Source organism: Benincasa hispida, chromosome 1 (genome assembly GCF_009727055.1).
Source record: "Benincasa hispida cultivar B227 chromosome 1, ASM972705v1, whole genome shotgun sequence".
In the NCBI taxonomy this organism is placed as follows: domain Eukaryota; kingdom Viridiplantae; phylum Streptophyta; class Magnoliopsida; order Cucurbitales; family Cucurbitaceae; genus Benincasa; species Benincasa hispida.
This window is the reverse complement of record NC_052349.1, coordinates 29,630,883-29,649,882: the sequence shown is the minus strand read 5'-3', so window position 1 is coordinate 29,649,882 and position 19,000 is coordinate 29,630,883. Positions and strand designations below refer to the sequence as shown.

The window sequence follows — 19,000 nt, the reverse complement described above, 5'->3', positions numbered from 1 at the left end:
ACAAAAAAGAAACTAGTCCCATAATTGGAGAATTGCTATTTTTAACCTAAAAAAGTTTTTATGATAAAACTAATATATTTTTTAAAAACTATTTTTTCTGACCTCTTTTCTACTTTTTTTTAGATATTAAATGGATGGTTACACAGTGAAAATATCATTTTGTCCCTTCTTCAATAACTTCAATAACTTCAATAAATTAAATGCTACATTTATCTAACACATTTCAAGTCCCAACTGCAGTTCAAATTTGAAACTTTATTTTTTCATTAAGATTTTTATTTTTATTTTTATTTAAATTGAATTACAATATTAGATTTTGGGAGTTAATGTTATTCCTACATATGGAAGTTGCACTTTTTTTTTTTTTTTTGGTTATATTTGGAAGTTAATTTTTTTTCCGGTAAGATTTGGAAGTAATGACCAAATATAAAATTTATTGGTAAGAATTAGGGCTCCAAAGTAATTTAAATTTAGTGGAAAAAATGAATTGGATAAGAAGAACAAATTGAAATTGGGTAAAAATGAATTAAACTAACTTAAGTTTCGGGAGACTGAAAATGAATTAAAAAAAAAGCATTATATCCAATAATTTCTAGGTAACTTTGGGAAGTTACCTATAAAATGAACATAAACATTTATTAAAAAGAAAACCAATTGTAAAGTTAGAATGAAGGGCTTTAAAAACAATGACCGAATATCATTTACTTGAAAATTTCTTTTTAAGAATTAGGGGTTCTAAATTAATTTAAATTTAACTGAACCAAATGAATTGGTTAAGAAAATCAAAACGGAATTAGGTAAACAAAGAATTAAACCAGCTTAAGTTTTAGGAGGGAAGGGAGATGACTTTAAAAAAGACCTTCTATCCGAGAACTAAAAATCAGAGTTACCTAAAATTAGACCGAATCTATATAATGGTTTTTTGGCTTTTTTTGGCTTTTTTTTTTTTTTATTTTGAAAAAGGAATTTTATAACGCCACAAGGCGTTATAAAATAATTAAATTGATAATTAATTATAATTAATTATTACAACTAAAAAAAACTTATATATGCATTATGTCCATTTTTCATGTAACATTTATCAGGAAAATGGACGAAAGTTTTTTTTTTTAATTTAATATAAATTTATAATTATGTAAATAAAAAATCTTTTATATTGGATAGATAAGAAATCTTCTTCCTCCAAATTTTCAATTCTTATGAAAATTTCCCATAAAGAACTTTTTTTATCCGAAAATTTTCAAATTCTTACAAGAAATCTTTTTTTTTTTTTCTGCAAAGTCAATAATTGAAGTTGGATTTGAAGAATTAGTAATAGAAAAATGTGAAATGAAAAACACTCGGACAAAATAGTGTTTTCACTAGTGGAACTCTTCAATTAGAATCTAAAAAAGTACGTGGAAAAAAAAAATAGTTTTCGTAAGGTGAAAACATTTTAAGTTAAAAATATCAATTTTGGTAAAAATTTAGGATTTTTTGTTTTTTTTTTTTTGTTTTTTTGACATATATTAAATAAAAGAAAAAGTAATTATGGCAAGGGTAAACGTAAGAGAAGGACTAAAAAGGAAAGAAGAAAGTGGCATAAATCGGTTTCCAAGCAAAATGCAAATGTTTGAACTGGGAGGAGTAATCTTTACGCGTTTATGCCTTCTCTTTTCTTTACATTTTCCTTTTTGTTTCATCAATCTTCCTTTGACTTTCTTCTCTGCCTTTCTCCATGTTTTTTTTCCTTTCATTCTTATACTTTTAATGATGTGTGTATATCTACATTTTTAAAGCCTCTTTTCATCCTTAATACTTAAAAAAACAAATCACCATTTTGTTTCCTATTTACAAAATTCCAATACACATTCTATGTCTATATGAGTTTAGCTATGTAGTTTATACATACATCTTATATTTTCATAATCTAGATTCAACGTTCAATGGTCTATTTGAATTTATTAGAGAAAAAAATGTTTTTCAAACAATTTTTTTTTTTTTTTTTTTTGCTCACTTTCTCTAAAAACTTTGAAAATGTTCCAAAATCTATTTTGAGTGGTAGATAAACATTTCAATTTTTTTTTTCAAATTGACTTGTTTCCAAAATTAAATACTAGAGGTGTACATGGGTTGGGTAGAGGGTGTTTTTAGAACCAACCCGAAAATTCGGATAGGTTGAATTGACAATCCAAATGACCCAAATAAAATCTTGGGTTAGGTTGGGTTGAGTTGTCGGGTTATCTTTCTTTTTAATTAAAAATATGTAAATTTATATACATGACTAATAACTAAGATCTCATACAATTCAAATCCTAAATACCAAATATCTATGATATTTATTGCAAATTTAGACAAAAACAAATATCATAACAATTTTAAAAGAAAACTATTAAAAATTCACAAATTAATCAATGGAAAGTAATCAAATTTTAAACAAAAAGAAACATATAAAACACTTAAAAATTCTATCAAGTGTAGTCCAAGTTGTTCAGATTGTCGGATTATTTGTACACTCTTATCAAATACTTGAAAAGTTATAACAAACACACTTTAAATCTCTACTCTAACCTTTGTTAAAAAAAAAAAAATCTATACATAATAAAACCTTTTATTTATCTCATATATCTTTTTACTTCAACAACGAGTTCAGAAATTTGAAAATTCAACCACTTCGTCTAATACATAAACCTTATCTTGCAAAATGATTATTTTCTTTCAAATTTATCGAGAGTAGTATTGTGCTAATATTGTGATAAAAAAATAAATAAAAGAAAATGAACTTTTTAAAAGTCTAAGGATAAAAAAGATATTTTAAAAGTACATAGGGTAACATAAATAAAAGCTAAAATTACACCAACTAAAAAGGAAAAAATTAAAAGAAAAAGGAAAATAGTATTTAATCATTAGCGATACTTGAGTGCATACTATGATGGCATCCATCTTTATACATCACACGCATAAAAAATAAATTAAAATATTTTAAAAAAGAAGTAAGAAGAACTTATCATGTGATAGATTATGATGATAAAAAAATTTAGTGTAGTAATAATAATAATAAAAAAAAAAGATGCTTTTAAGTATTTTCCTTTAATCATCTGATTTCATTCCTTAATATAATTTAAAAATCAGTCACATCTTGTCACACACACTGTTTTGATCAAACTTGGAAAGCCATCTCCTTTTTATGTGTGTAATTTGGCCTGTTTTAACAAAAAGGTTGAATTGGTCAACAATTGGACTTATAATCTCTCAAATCAATTTACAAGCAATGTATCAACGACCGAAGACTGGTCTCATTCAAACCTCTTTCCTTTGATTTAAATACCACACCATTTTCTTCCTTTTTCATCCTCAAACTTCACAATTCACACTCCTCTATCTTTTCCCCTTATTCTCTATTTTGATTCATATTTACATACGTATTCCTGTAAATCTGCATTTTGTTCATAGCTCTTCTTCTCCAAGATTCATAACTTTATTTAATTACTTCTCCACTTTGGGAATGGAGAATTTTGGGGAATGGGATCAAAAGAAGCTGAAAAATGAGCTGCTTAAAGGCAAGGATTTAGCAAAGCAACTCCAAATTCATCTTAATGTCAAACCATCACCATCACCATCACCGTCATCATCATCATCCATGGCTGCTTCTTCTTCTTCTTCTTCATTTTCAAATGATGGTAGTGAATATTTAGTTCAAAAGATTTTGTGTTCATATGAAAAGGCACTCTCTTTGCTCAACTCAAATGGAATCCAGATATCTGAATCTTCTCCTTCCTCTCTTAATGGAGGAAGTCCCAGAAGTGAAGATTCTGACCGTGAATTCAAGGACCCATCTGATCAAATAATTGCTAATTCTTCTCGCAAAAGGTAAAGAGAAATCTGAAAGAACTTGTTTCTGATTCTGATCATTAGAAATTGTTGGTAAAGTTGAGAGCTTTTTAATGTAAAATTGCAGGAACATTCTTCCAACTTGGACACAGAAATTCCAAGTTAGTCCAGGGATGGCCCTTGAAGGCTCTCTTGATGATGGCTTTTGCTGGAGAAAATATGGTCAAAAAGGCATTCTTGGTGCCAAACATCCAAGGTCAACCCCATTTTCCTCTGTCTTTAAGTAATGGTTATTTTTTTTAGAAACATTTGCAAATATAGCAAATAAGTCCAAAATATTAACAAATATAGCACAATCTAAAAGAATTTACAAATATACTAAAATTTAGATCTAACTCTATGATTCTATAAGAGTCTATCAACAATAAAAACTATTACCGTTGATTTTTCAATATTTATAATTTTTTAAAATTGTGTTTTTTTATATATATTGATATTGTGTGTTTATTGACAAATGACGTGAAGAGGATATTACAGATGCACACACAGGAACCTCCAAAGTTGTCTTGCATCCAAACAAGTTCAACGGTCCGACGACGATTCAACCGTCTTCGAAATCACGTACCGAGGAAAGCATAGTTGCAGCCAAGTTTCCAACCTTAGTATTCCATCTACAACACCACCAGAGTTTCAAGGACAAAACCAGGGTGTAGTAGCAATACCTGACCAAAAAAAGGTCCAAAACCAACAGACATCACCTGATGCTGTCTTGAACTCATGGACATCCTTAAGAGTGATAACTCAAAACCTTGACACAACAACTCATGAACCAACATTATCATTTCATTACGACGCGGCAGACCATGTGGAGTCCGCGCCGACGCCAACGGTAGACATCAACTTCGCCGAGTTTTCTCCTTGTTCTTCATTTTTGTCACCAACAACATCTGGTTCAGGGTTGAGCTATTTCTCTGCCTCATCAAGTGGGTTGAGTGAAGGATTTGTTGGGAATCAGAAGTTGAATTTGCAGCCAAATAAATCTGAGATTTTTTCCTCACCAACTTCAGCTTTAAACTCTCAAACTTCTGCTTTAGACTTCCCATTTGGTGAATTTCAAATGGACCCAACTTTCACATTTGACAACACAAATTTCTTCTCCTAAAATCTCCTTAGTTTTAGTAGAATCAACAAAAATGATACTTTGAAAGCATTTTATCAGTCTTTTTTTTTTTTTTTTTGTTAGGGAAAATTAATTTTATCAACAGCAGATTTTCTTAATTTTGTAGCTCTCCATCATGTTTTGACAAATTTTCATAGTTTTTTTTTTCCTGATTCTTACCATCTTTCAAGATATGTAAGTTTGTATTTCTACAAAAAATTGAGTAGTAATACATTTTATAGAATGATAGAATAATCATGAATTTTATGACAATTAAATTGGTTGATATTTAATACTAAAGCTAATTATAAGGGATTCCAATTATGAAATAGGTTAAAAATGATTTTTAATCCCTAAACTTCTGGAAAAGTAACAATTTAGTCCATAGACTTTGGATTGTAACGATTTAGTTTCTCAATTTTTAATTTTGTAACAATTTAGTCTATAAATTTTGTTATGTAACAATTTAGTCTTTGTATTTTGAGCTTTATAACAATTTAGTCTCTATTTTAAAAATTAGTGTTAAGAAGTAATGAGATTTCTTGCATAAATAAACCAATAAATTAGTTAGAGGTTTAATATTTTTATAAAACACAAGTATACATCATAAAATAATTAAAATTAACATATAATTTTGATAAATTTATTTACATTGGGGACTAAATTGTTAAAAATCTAAAAGTAAAAGAACTAAATTATTACATATTAACGTTTAGGGACTAAATTGTTACAAAATAAAAAATATAGGACTAAATCGTTACAAATTAAAGTTCATGGACTTGTTACATTTACGAAAGTTTAGGAACCAAAAAATGATTTGTTTAACCTAATCGAACTTATTTTGGAGTGGGGTCATGAAAGCCCACATAGTTATGCACAACACTACTATGATGAGTCCTAAGCCCATTATGTTTTGGGCCATAACAAGGAGGAAACCCACACAAATATTTAAAAGATATTTGTAGTAGAGAGTAAAATAGGATGAAAGATCTAAAAATATATTATATGTCTAAAATATTTGCAAATATGGAAGTATCGACTATTCAATTTTTGCATTTTTCTAATTTTCAATTTTACCCTCTCTTATTTTATCTTGTTGCACACTTTCTACCTTTTTTTAAATTTTTTTTTTTTCGATTTTTCTTCTTTCCTTTCTTTTTATTTTCTTTCATTTCTTCAGTTTTTGTTTCTTCACTTTTTTTTTTTTAATTTTCTTTTCTTTTCTTTTCTTTCTCCGATTTTTACTTCTAGTTTGACCCCTTTTCCCTTTTTTTTTTTTTTTTTTTAATTTTCTTTTTCTTTCTTTCTTTCTTTTTTTTTTTTTTTAACTTTCTTTTCTTTATCCTATTTTTTCTTCTTCTTTATTTTTTTTTCATAAGAATTATGAGATTGAGTTTTATAGCAAAGACTTAAAAATACTTAATTTATAAGTGACTTAACACCAACAAGTCAATCATCAAGTTTGATTATTATAACGAAACATTAAATATAAATAGCAAATGAAAATGGATTTGAAAGAAACTATTTTTTTAATCTACTAATTTGCACCATTTTTAGAAACATTTCTTAAAAGTTTAAAATAATAAACGAGAATAGTTATTAAACAAGTTTATTTCTCAAAAAAATGAGAAATACAAATGATATCAGACAAGCAAGTATTTTTTTTTTTCTTTTTATAGGACTTTAAGAGTAGGATGTCTATCCAAAGTAAACTTGAAAACATGGCATAGATGGCCCAAAATAAAGGGCATAAATTGAAATATTTGTGTACTTGTATACTGTAATATTTGTTTACAAAACCAAATGAAGAAGAAGGGTTTGGTTTGGTTGTTCGCTATACGAAAGTGCCCTTGAGAGGTATCGAAAAGATAATGGACCGTATGAATGTTTGGAAAGGACAATGAAAAGGACAATAAGATGGTCAATAGCTATCAATGATAGAAGCTACCACTGATAGAATGTTATCGGTGATAGAAGCTAACATTGATAGCACGTTATTGATGATAGAAGCTACCACTAATAGCACGTTATCGGTGATATAAGTTACTACTAATAGCATGTTATCGATGATAGAGAGCTATTACTGATAGCATGATATCAATGAGATCATTAATAACATGATATCAGCGAGATCATTGATAGCATTTTATCAATAATGTTATCAGTGAAAGAAGTTATCATTAACAACCACGATATGAGTGATATTAGTGATAATGGTGATAGAGTTAGGTGAAATCTATATTTCGAGTTTCTTTAAAAGTTCATAACCAGTTGTAGAAGTCTATCATTTCTAGCCTTGTTAATATTTCAAGGTCGATTCTAATTGATGAAAGTCTATCAATGATAGCACTAATAGCTACTATAAGTGATAGCCATAATAGAAGATTATTAGTGATAACTACTGTATTAATCTTTCAAAGTTGATAGTCATTTATGAAAGTCTATCGGTGATAGCCACTAATAGTTTTCCATCACTGGTATAGTTCAATCTTTCAAAGTTGTTGGTTTTCTTTCAATGTTGATAACTACTTATAAAAATCTATCATTGATAGCCACTGATAGGCTTAACTGTTAATATTTTAAGGTTGATTCCATTTGATAAAAGTGTATCAATGATAGCCATTAATAACTAAAAGTAAATTAAAAGCTAATATTTTAAGACTGTATTAATATTTATCAAATTAAAAGCTACCACTGATAGAGTGATAACAATTAATAGCAGTTATCAGTGACTATCAGTGATAGTAGCTAATAGCAGCTATCAGGGGCTATTACTGATAGCAGCTAATAGCAGCTATCAGTGACTATCAGTGATAGCTTTCAATTTGAGAAAATCGGGAAGAAGCGAGCAAAATGGTGGCTAGGTGTGGGCTTTTTAGTATTTTACCATTTTTTGTTCTTTATATACAATTATTTTATCATTGTACTATATATTCTATTATTATGGGCTTAAATTCCATTTATGCAACTAGTCCATATTTAAATTTTCATAATTTTTACTTGAATAGCGATGAACTATTATTTTACTTAAAAATCTGGCTCAACTTACATTTTAACCCTCCTTACCATTCTATATATATTATACCAAAATACATACAAGTTTCTCACAATTATGTATTTTCCAAAATTGTCTTCTTTTCAAAACTTATACGAGTAAGGAAAGATTTTCAAAAAATTCAAAAGTTGTTCTTCTCATAAATGAAAGCAATAATCAACAAGAAATTCAAAAGAGAAAACAAGGTATATTTGATATATACAACACAATATATTCAATATATATTTGGATTTTCTAGAAATAAACCAAGATATATTTGATAACTGTATGAACAAAACAATTTGTACAACAGATATTCTTATATATGTAATTTATATTTTTCAGTATATTAGATATATACTTGAGATCTTAATAGAGAGGTGGACGATTTTCAACTAGAAATATAGAAGAAAATAAACGAAATCTCATGACATGAAGGAAATTATCATTTGAAATATCATACATTAAATAAATATCAATAAAAAGTAATAAAAAAAAAACAAAGTTAAAATTCTAAAATGATGTTAATAAGAAAATAATTAAATATTGCAAAAACTTTGAAATAATGGTGAAAAAGTTAAATTGATCCAAAATTAAAGCTAAAACTCTTAACGAAATAATTTAAAATATAGAACATTTATGAAGTATATTATGTACAAAAGATTTTCTGTATAAAAATTTTAATTTAAGTTTTTGGGCAAATTGCAAAAGCATCTATAAAGTATGGTGGTAATTGCAATTATATCATCAAATTTTCAATGGTAAAAATTGAGTCCTCAAACTTATAAAATTATTAAGATTGGACCCTCAGATTTATATAGTTGTAACAATTGTTACATTTTTTTAAGGTATAATTGTTAGTTCCAACTCAACCATATTTTATGGGTAGATTTAGCAATTTGCCCTAATTTTTTTCTTATTTGTATTGTCAAAATCAGAGGGCTGCCGATGTACTACGGATTCCGACCCATTATATCACTAAGTCCCTTACTTATAATCAATTATCAATTTAATTATTTGTCCTTTTTAAATTCTGAAATGCCAAACTCAAAGTCACATATATCTTATGTTTTATCAATTATAAGTTAAAGACTTCTTACTTCTCATAATAATAATAATAATAATAATAATAATAATAATAATAATAATAATAATAAAAGTTTAAAGGACTTTGTTTATTAGAAGAAATTGAATTCGGCAACCAAAAATGTAAACTTTTGTCACAGGAACATAATTTATCGGTTAAATAAAAAAAAAAATATACATATATATAGAAAGATTCAAATCCAGCACATTGACCAAAACATACATAGTTCAATTGATGAATATGTTATTGATCAAAAGGTTACTGTTCAAATCAATTTACCTTTTTGTACTATCAAACACGCTGCTTGTTGGCTCGAAGAAAGTATATTATGAAATCAACAGTATATTGAAATTGATTCCTTGACTCTCTTGTTTGAACTTCACATTCTACCTTATTTTTTATTTGTCTATATGTTTTTTTAGGTACTAAAAGAAGTAAAAAAAAAAAAAAAAAAAAATCTTCACTTCTATCTTTTTTGTACTAAAAATAAAATTGCTATAAAAAAGAATAATGTGTACTTTCAAAACTAATAATACTAGTATTAATACTATTATTACGTATTGTTTTATTATATTCTTTTTAATAATATACATTTTTCCTGAAATTATAAGTTGGCTTTAAATAATATAATTTGGTTCTACAACTTTTACGTATATACTTATTTTGTTTAAGAATATAAACTTTAAAATACTATATTGTACTTCTGAAATTTCTTTAAAAGGGGTTCAAAAAAGAAGAAAAAAAAAACTTCTATAAAAAATTTCCATAGAAAACTACTTTTTATCATTGCGATGAATTTTTAAACAAGAAATCTCTACTTATTTAATAACTATAAAATTAACGCACTACTTGTGATTTTAAATTATTTATTCACATAGACATCTTATTATCATGAAAATTAAATGAAAAAAAATTGTCACACATCAAATAGTTTCCTATTAAATTATGTAGGGATATTTTAAAATTAGTACAACAAAAATGAGGTAATTCAAACTACCGTCTTCTTAGCCACTAACATATATGGGATATATACTTGCTTTGAGTTTATTTGGATTTGGGATACATTATGAGGATGTTATATGGATGTATCAATCTATTTAAGATATGATCTAGACGTGTCCACTATCCATATACCTCTCTATAGAAAAAAATGATTACTACATGATTATGTATAGAAAGTAATAACAAATTTTTTTTTTTTAATGCCAAATCGAAAAACTAGATTGAATACTTCAAATTTTAGGTTTCTTTTATAATCATTTGGGTTTTAAATGTTAGATTTTGAAAATTAATTAAACTTATAAATGCTACTTCTATATATTCTATGTGCTCTGTCATCTCATTTTTAGAGATATTTTAAAATTTTCAAGTTTTGTTATGAAACTTAAAAATTGTTTGTATTTTAGAATTCGATATGAAATCAAATAATTTGTAAGAAAAGATGAAATTATGATTAAAAAAATATAAAAAAAAATAAATAAAACACAATTTTTCAAAAACCAAAAAATAAAAAATAAAATTCAACTTGTAGAGAATAAATATAAATCAACATAGTATAAACAAAGGATTCTAAAGAAAATATCCATCTGCATTAATTAATAATTTAAGATTAAAATAAATAAAATTTGTTATTATTTAAATGATATAATGTTGATACTATAATTTTGTAATAATCTTGAGGGTATCTAGTATGGAGATTGGTCCATATAACCTATATATATATATATATCCTAGACCTAGAGTCTAGCTTAGATAAAGTAAAGAGATAGATGGAGATAGTTACTTCACTTCATATTATATATTGGTTGTACCTTACAAGGCTTGGCATTTAATAGCTTAATTCAATATAACCCACCTATAAATGTACATACCCACTTCTATATTTGTTCTCATTGCATCCCTCATTTTTTAAAGGTCAACTATATGCTATAATCTACTAAAGGTGGCCATTTTCAAAAACCATAAATATATATATATTTTTCAAGAGCAAACTATATATATATTTAAAAGATATCATCTTTTTGTAATGTAATCATTTTTCTTTAATTTTTACCACATACTTTGATAATCGTATTTAATTAACTTGAGGTAGATCGATGCAAAAGGTGTAGATTAATGAATAATTTATAAAGATGTAGTTTAAATTATAATAAAAGAAAAATAAGGCAACGATTTTGTTTAGAATTATTTAGAAAGATTTTAAAGGCCCACATTTTTTTTTTCACTAGGGTTGGGGGGAAATTAAATCGTTTCACAGAAATATAGAAGCTATATATGTTAATTAATGGTCTCTGCCAACAAAAACTTTCTTTTGGCCAAAAAAGTTGGCAGCCAATAATTGATAATGAAAATTTCTTTTACAGGACAAATATGAATTTTGTTTTATTATAAAATTTAAATAACACAGATTTAGATGTGAGCGGAAAATTCATACACTAACTTAGTTATGTTCATGTTGACATTAAATTAATATTTATGTATCGAAAAATTTTAAATTCTATATATCAACTTGAAATATAACCCACATAATTAACATTACATTATAATATTGAGGTTCAAAAACTCATCTTCTACGTATCAAAATGGCATATAGTTACTAATGTGTTAGCGAGTTTATATGTTGGAACAAAAAAACCATTAAATTCAATTTAGTTTACGATTTTCTTTTATTTTTAAATTTTTTTGAAAAATAATGATATATATAAAAGAAAAGAAAAAAAAAAACCTCGAACCTCTCTGATGGTAGAATTGTGTCGATTTATATTATTTTATTGTTTTGCAGTTTTTGCCAAATAATTGTTTTGGTTTGTATTTGTGTTGTTCTACTAATCCCCCCATTGAATACTTGGGTATTGTCCGATGGGGGTAACAAGAAAGCAGCTGATTTCTGGTCCCCTATACTTGAAAGAATTGAGAAAATATTTGAATATACCTTTCCAAAGGGAGACAGACTCACCCTTCTTCAAGCGGTTCTCACCAACCTCCCTACATACTACTTGATATTGTTTGTGTTTAAGGCTCCCAACAAGACATGTTAATCTGTATACATAAACTTATGAGAAATTTTCTTTGGGAAGGACCTGAGAAGAATGAAGGTTGTCATCTTGTTAGATGGGACTACATCACTTTGCCTAAAGAAAAGGGAGGCATATAAGTTATTGACAAGATAAAAATTACAAATGGATGCAAAGTGCAAACTGTGGATGGGATTTTTAGTGTCGAATCCATGAAAAGCTTCTCCTCTTCCTTATCGATGGATGTTGACTACATGTGGTTCACCGATCTCCCCCCAAAATGCAAATTTTTTGTGTGGACCCTTCTTCACAAAGGTCTTGATACAGGGGATGAATGCCAGGCTTGAGCTCCTAATATGATGTTAAGTCCAAACTCAAGCTGGTGCATTTTATGCAAATCGGATGCTGAAACAGCAGAGGATATATTCATATGATCTGCTTTATGTCCTATCTCATATGAAGCTAAATACTCAGAACAAAGTCTTGTGGACCAATCTGATTGGAGCTAGTCTTTGCTGTCTTTGGCTTCAACGCAACAAAAGAGCTTTTCATAACTATAATGCTTCTTGTATTGCTCTAAATTGGAAACTTTTCTTCTAAACTCCTCTCTTTTGAATCTTGAATTGTGGGCTACTTCCTCTCTTGTATATTTTTATCATCAATGCCTCCTTTTGGATGAGAGCACTACGGATATGGATGTGTAAATCGATGTGTCAATTAGGTATCCATGTGTGCCTATTTGATCCCTTGATTTCCTACTTTCTTAAAAAAAAATATAACATACATTACCAAATCATCCAATTTGCTACTATAAATATCACATAAGTTTCTTTACAAAATTTTAACAATTTTATACTATTTAATTCAATTAATCAATTGAACATGGAAGATTTTCTGTCCGCAGTTATGATCTTGCTTCAAAGATTATTCAGACACTAAAATTTGAAGGGTTTATTTATGTGATATATAATCTATTGTTAGGAGTGTAAACAAAGTTTCACTTTAGTTAGAAAAGTTGAAGAGATCTATAATATACATATATATATTTCTATGTTAGTATGAATTTTTTTTTTGCATTGTTCAAAACATAAAAGCATGAGAACTTATATGCTTAAATTAAGTGGATAATATTAAATAATAAACATACGTGGTTAGTTATAGTTAATTTCAATTAATTTGTGATTTAGTCTTTTGTTGCAACTTACTCAAATTTAAAGATATAGATTTTGTTCATCCATAGATGCCCTTGAATATGTATCGAAGAAAAGAGTATAAAATTCTAAAATTGGTTGCAAAAATTGAATGTTGATTCTCATTGAGTATCCAACCATTACTATTAGAAAATTATCAGAAATAGTCTCCTCAACTTTTAATCTTCCAAAATTATTTATAGATTGTTTTGGATTTTATAGGTAAAATATGAGGAAGTTAACACCAATATTCTATCCATTTTTTTTAAAAAAATATTAGGTAATCTTTCCAAATTTTATATAAGATCTTACCTAATTTTTCTAATCTATCATCTCAAAGATCAAAGTAAGCAAAATTAACACCTCTCAAAGATCAAATTGGGCAAAATTAACACCAACATTCTATATATTTAAGCTTTTTCGGTAAAATTTCGAACAGGTTAATGCCGAGATTCTTTATATTTTCCTAAATCTTAATTTTTTATTTGCAAAATTTGATCTTTTACAAAAATTTAAAAATCATAATGCACTTAACATCTATAAGAAAATTCATAATTGGTAAATTCATTTGAAAATTTAGAAATTCATATAATGGTAGAAATAGAAATTAGGATGAATATTTAAAAAATTATGTAAAAATTTGACATAAGATTTTGTAGGTATAATCGAATTTGGAGAAAATTTAAAAAAATAAAAGATTTAGAAAAATTATATAATATCTAGAAAAATTGGTAAAATCTCGATGTTAATCGAGTTTGAAATTTCACCAAGAAAACTTAAAACAATCAATAATTTAGAAAAAGTTAATTTTTTAAAATTAAATTTTGGTGGTTGATTTGAAATGGATTGTGGAAAACTAGTTTAATAAGTTTTAAAAAATTGTGCTAGTTTTAGAAAGTAAAAATTTTAGGAGGTTATTTCTGGATAATTTTCCATTACGATGCAAAATCAACTTGAAGATAAGAAAAATCTTTACAATTGGTTAAAAATGCAAAACTTGTGAAAATGTTATTTTATCTTCAATTAATTTATTTTACCATTTTTTTTCTTTAAAAAAAATTCATCTGTCATCTTACCCTTTTCTTTGTTCTAGTGTTTTTTTTTTAAAAAAAAATTCTTTTTACCGTTTTTCCCCTTCCATTTCACCGTTTTTTTCTTTTTATAATAATAATTATAATTATTATTTAAATATTCATTTATATTTTTATGAGACTGAATCCTTCCTAGATTTGAGAAGATAATATCAATCACGAAATCATTCATTTTCCCTTTTCTTTTATGAATCTGATATCAAATAATAACTCGTTTTAACTGTTTTTTTTAGCTTATTTATTTTACCCTTTTAATATATATATATATATATATATATATATATAAAAATTTATATATTCAGAGGGCGTTTGAGTAAATTTTTATTTAATAATCTAAAATTACTTTTAAAAACATCAAAATCTGATGTTGTCATGTTTTGGAAAAATTTGAAAAAAATTACATATTTCGAAAAGGAAATGCATACAATAATTAGGTACAACGAACTAAACATACTCGTATAAACTAATTTAAGTTGAGAAATCAAAACATATAGTGATAATGTGAATAGTAAATTAAAAAAGCTTGGTAGCTTTTTGATAATCTATGAATTAGATTACATTACATAAATGAAAAGAGAAATTAGGTAGCTAATAATTAAAATTATATGAGTAGAAGTAGAAGAGTTTTAGTTGGAAAAAACTAAAAAGAATTATAGCTAGAGAAAGAGAGAATTACATATTAATTTATGTTAAGAGTGATTAAAAAAAAAAAGCCTTCCCCACTTCCTACTTTATTTCTGATGATCCGTACTCTTTTCTGTAGACAGAGAAAGTCCCCCATGCATAATTATCCCTTCAATATTCAAACTTCAATTAGCAGAATGTTTGCTGAATTTGGTGAGCCAATTCCTCTGCACTAAGTTGGCATTCAATTCCAATCTATATAAACCAAACAACAACAAAGAAAAATACCTTATTAATTAACCTCAAAATTGGAGATAATCATCATATAAGAAAGATGCAATTGTTGTTTATAAAGTTGAAATTTTTCTCCTCTGAAAACATGGCCCCCAAAAAAGGAAAAACACAAACCCTATCATTTCAGCCCTGAAATTTGAGCCATTTTTGTCTATGCATGGAAGCCATGTGTAAGCTTAAACAAACCTTGAACATGGCAAAAAATGGAGTGCTTTGGTGATTGTGCTAAAAGTTTCAAATACACAAAAGGAAATACATCATACACAAAGGAAGAAGGAACCTAAATATCATTTCAATCAAATTATTATGACAATGGCTATACTACTATACACAAAACACTCCTTTTTACCTTTTTCTTTTCCCTTTTTCCTTTCTTTTATAAGGAAAAAAAACCCAAATGAAATCTTTGAATCTTGACTCAAATTAGTGACTTTAATTCTCTCTTAAACCCAATTAGAGGAACAAAAAAATAAATAATTTCAAGGGTTATGAAATTAATTGACAAGGAAAGAACTAATGAAAGCTAATAACTAGTTTTTCATTTAATAATTATATTAAAACTAAATTTTATAAACTATCCATTTTCAAATTTTAGTTTGATTTTTAAAGGATTTTAAACGTAAGTAACAAAAGTTGGAATGTACAAGTTTTTTTTTTTTAAAGAAACTATTAAAATTAAAAATGTCAGTACGTACACGAGAATATCTCAATTAGGTTAACATAAGCTTATACAGGGCCCTTGTCAACTTAATTTTGGTATAATCAGAAAGTATAGATAAATATAGTGTTTGTAAACTTAATTTTTAAAAAAATAAGAAGGAGATTAGTTTTGATGTATACCTTAATTGTAAATGAGTTAAACATGGTTTCATCAAGTGTAGTGATCTTGACATGGAGAATTTCAAGGGAGAGTTGTTCAAGTGCAGAAATGATCTTCACAGCTTGGCCAGGGATTGGAGGAGATACTGTCTTCAAAACCACATTTGGACCTGTAAACTTCACCTCAACTTCAGCTATGGCTGATTTTGAATTTGCCACAAGATCATTATTGTTCCCATTATTATTATTATTATTATTATTACTACTTATATTGTCAATGGAGGAATTTGTGGTTGAACATGAATTACAAGGAGATGGCTCTAACGAGTTGTTGCTTTTATTAGCAATATTGCTGGTGCAAGAGCTACTTGAAGAGATATTATAGCCACCATCACCAGCGACGGCGGCGGCCACAGCGGAGGGAGGTTGTTGCAACCTTGGAGGAGGCTTGCTGTAAGGGCTAGTGGGTTGTGGAGTTCTTGGACTAATTGGCAAGTTAAGGCGAGGGCTTAGTGGTGGTTTTCTTGGACTCATTGGTAAATTAGGCCTTGGACTTGAAACAACCCTAGGGCTCAATACTTCACTATAAACTTTCCTTTGCTTTTTGGCCTCTAATGATTGAAGAACTTGTTGCAACTCTTTGATGTATTCCACCACCCCTCCAATTATTGAAGCTTGATCTCCCTAAAAATATGCCAAATTTAACATTTATTAGATTCACAAGTGAATGAAAATATTCCACAAAACCCTTATATCAAAAACCAACTTTAGCTTATAGAAAGAGGAGAAGATATTATAAGAACAATACAACTTTTAGGTTTTTGATATTGTATTATATTAAATCACTGCTAAACTCAAAACTGCGATTTTGATTACTTACTTTCTTGACATAGAAGCAAGGCATGAGTGATCTCAAAACAGTCAAGTGTTCATTCATTTGCTTCCTGCGGTTGCGTTCCACTGTAATATGCGACATTCTTTGAGGTCCGTCAAGGTTTGGATCCTCCGAGGAAGAAAGACCCGTCGTCATAGCAATGGTGGGAGATGTCGCCGTTGTCGTCTTCAATCGCTTGCTTTTTGGCGAAGTCTCAAGCTCTGTCTCAGAGAAGACCAAGCTTGTGGTTTCTTCGCCGTCTTTAGTAGGCTCAATATCATCTTCGATCATAGTGAACTCAGCAACGCTCTCCAAACTCTCAAAGATACTAAAGAGGTCATCTCCTTCGAAATGGGGATTCGAAGTAGTATGGTCGACAAATTCTTCATTTTGTTGGAAGAGATCAGCAAAAGTATCAACCATGGTTGTAGTATGTTTTTGTTGCTCTTGAGATAAAGAAAAACACAAAGTTTGGATCTTTTTGTCTTGAAAAAAGGGAAAGAATAGCCAAAGAAAATGACCTAGATAGAAGGAAATTGGAGGAAATGAAAAGAGATATATTGTCAAGATCAAGAAAGGATGGCTAAAAGGGAAGTAAATAAGAGGGAGGGGAGAATATGAAAGGGACTAAACTATCACCATCAACACCATTTTTCAAGTTATTAGCTATAGTTCTTGAAATAATGACCGTTGGATATGTGAGGATCAAACGGTTCAGCAAGGAGAAAGAGAAGAAATATGAAGAAGAAAAGAAGATGAGATTATATTATTATTATTGATCAGACGTAAAAAAGAAAATAAAAGGGTTCTTATAAAGATGGAATTCAAATGGTTTGAAGAATTGTTGACATTAGATTCTTTGACAACTTTGGTTCTTTCATTATATGTATCTCCTTGGAAACTGTAGCTTGCCATTCACTTCTCATCTTACAAAGCTTAATTGTTCTTGTACCATTTTTGTACTAGAGACACAGAGAAAATCAGACACCATTTGTGACATAATAATTTCATAATCATCAACTTCAACCCTCATACCTAATTATTACTGTTTTTGTGATTGTTTTCTAATCATTTTTTCTTTGAAAAAGATATTTGGAAGAGATGGATAAAAGTGCGGGAGAGAGACTAACAAAAAAAAAAAAAACTTCCAATTTAGAGAGATAGTTGAAGTATCGTAACTACGAAGCTTAAAGTTAGTACATCCAAGAGTCAACCAATGGACAAAATCTAGAAATCTTTTTATCTTCCTCGAACGATCGATAAAATGTTAAAGGTGAGAATTTTATGTATTTTGCTACTTATGTTACTTATACATGTGAGAAACATATAACAAAATGAGAAAACACGTATAATTTTGAGCACATTAATGGTTAGATTATCATAGTTAGCAAAGAATTTAAATTTTCGATCGGTTGACGAATTAAAAACATGAAATATAAAAAAAGATTTAGTAAGAGTGTGAGGAAGGATGTATTAGGTGTTTTGAGTCAATTTGGAAAAAATTGTTGATACAAAATAATTAGACAAAAGTTGTCTCTATATATATGTATCCTAATGTGCATGGATAGGGCTTAGAATGAGAATTTTCAGTGTAAGTGTTAATTTTTGGTCCTGAAATCTATATATAGCAATGAGAACATTCCCCTCATAGTTTGGCTATGAATGCAGCATTTAAATACATTAATTTTTGCTTTTTCACATTAACCTATGGCTTTTCCACTCTTCAAAATTACCTTTTTTCCCCCCTACTTGTTGTTTTCTTTCTGCCATTTTCTGATCTCCCTTCTATATTTATCAAGCTTCAATTCTTTTGCAGTCAAATTGAATTCCATTCCTGATCCCATTTTCCCCCCAAAAAAACTACTACTTAGTGGTTCTCATTTACTTCTCAATCATCACAACAATCATATAACTAATTAATTAACCCCAATTCAAATCATATAAAGATAAACTTTTTGTATGCATTTGAGTTAATAATAACGGTCAATTATTTATTAGGTCTTT

The 19,000-nt window shown here is 27.9% G+C and overlaps 2 protein-coding genes across 3 annotated transcripts; one reads left to right on the top strand and one right to left on the bottom strand.

Annotated features, from left to right (window-relative positions):
• Nucleotides 1-3,344: 3,344 nt before the first annotated feature.
• On the top strand, nucleotides 3,345-5,307 carry LOC120088583 (probable WRKY transcription factor 53). Of its 2 annotated transcripts, none has more exons than XM_039045990.1 (3): nucleotides 3,345-3,849; nucleotides 3,938-4,066; nucleotides 4,348-5,307. In XM_039045990.1, the coding sequence occupies exons 1-3, from the start codon at nucleotides 3,485-3,487 to the stop codon at nucleotides 4,970-4,972; spliced, it is 1,119 nt and encodes a 372-aa protein (XP_038901918.1). In that variant the 5' UTR covers nucleotides 3,345-3,484; the 3' UTR covers nucleotides 4,973-5,307. The 2 variants fall into 2 exon arrangements, with proteins under 2 accessions (XP_038901918.1, XP_038901909.1); XM_039045981.1 differs by having other exon boundaries at nucleotides 4,336-5,307.
• Nucleotides 5,308-14,975: 9,668 nt separating this feature from the next.
• On the bottom strand, nucleotides 14,976-17,743 carry LOC120091941 (transcription factor SPEECHLESS). The gene is made up of 3 exons (XM_039050115.1): nucleotides 17,003-17,743; nucleotides 16,144-16,806; nucleotides 14,976-15,264 (listed from the first exon to the last, which is right to left on the bottom strand). Exons 1-3 carry the CDS (start codon nucleotides 17,417-17,419, stop codon nucleotides 15,199-15,201), a joined length of 1,146 nt encoding a protein of 381 aa, XP_038906043.1. The 5' UTR covers nucleotides 17,420-17,743; the 3' UTR covers nucleotides 14,976-15,198.
• Between the last annotated feature and the right edge of the window lie 1,257 nt (nucleotides 17,744-19,000).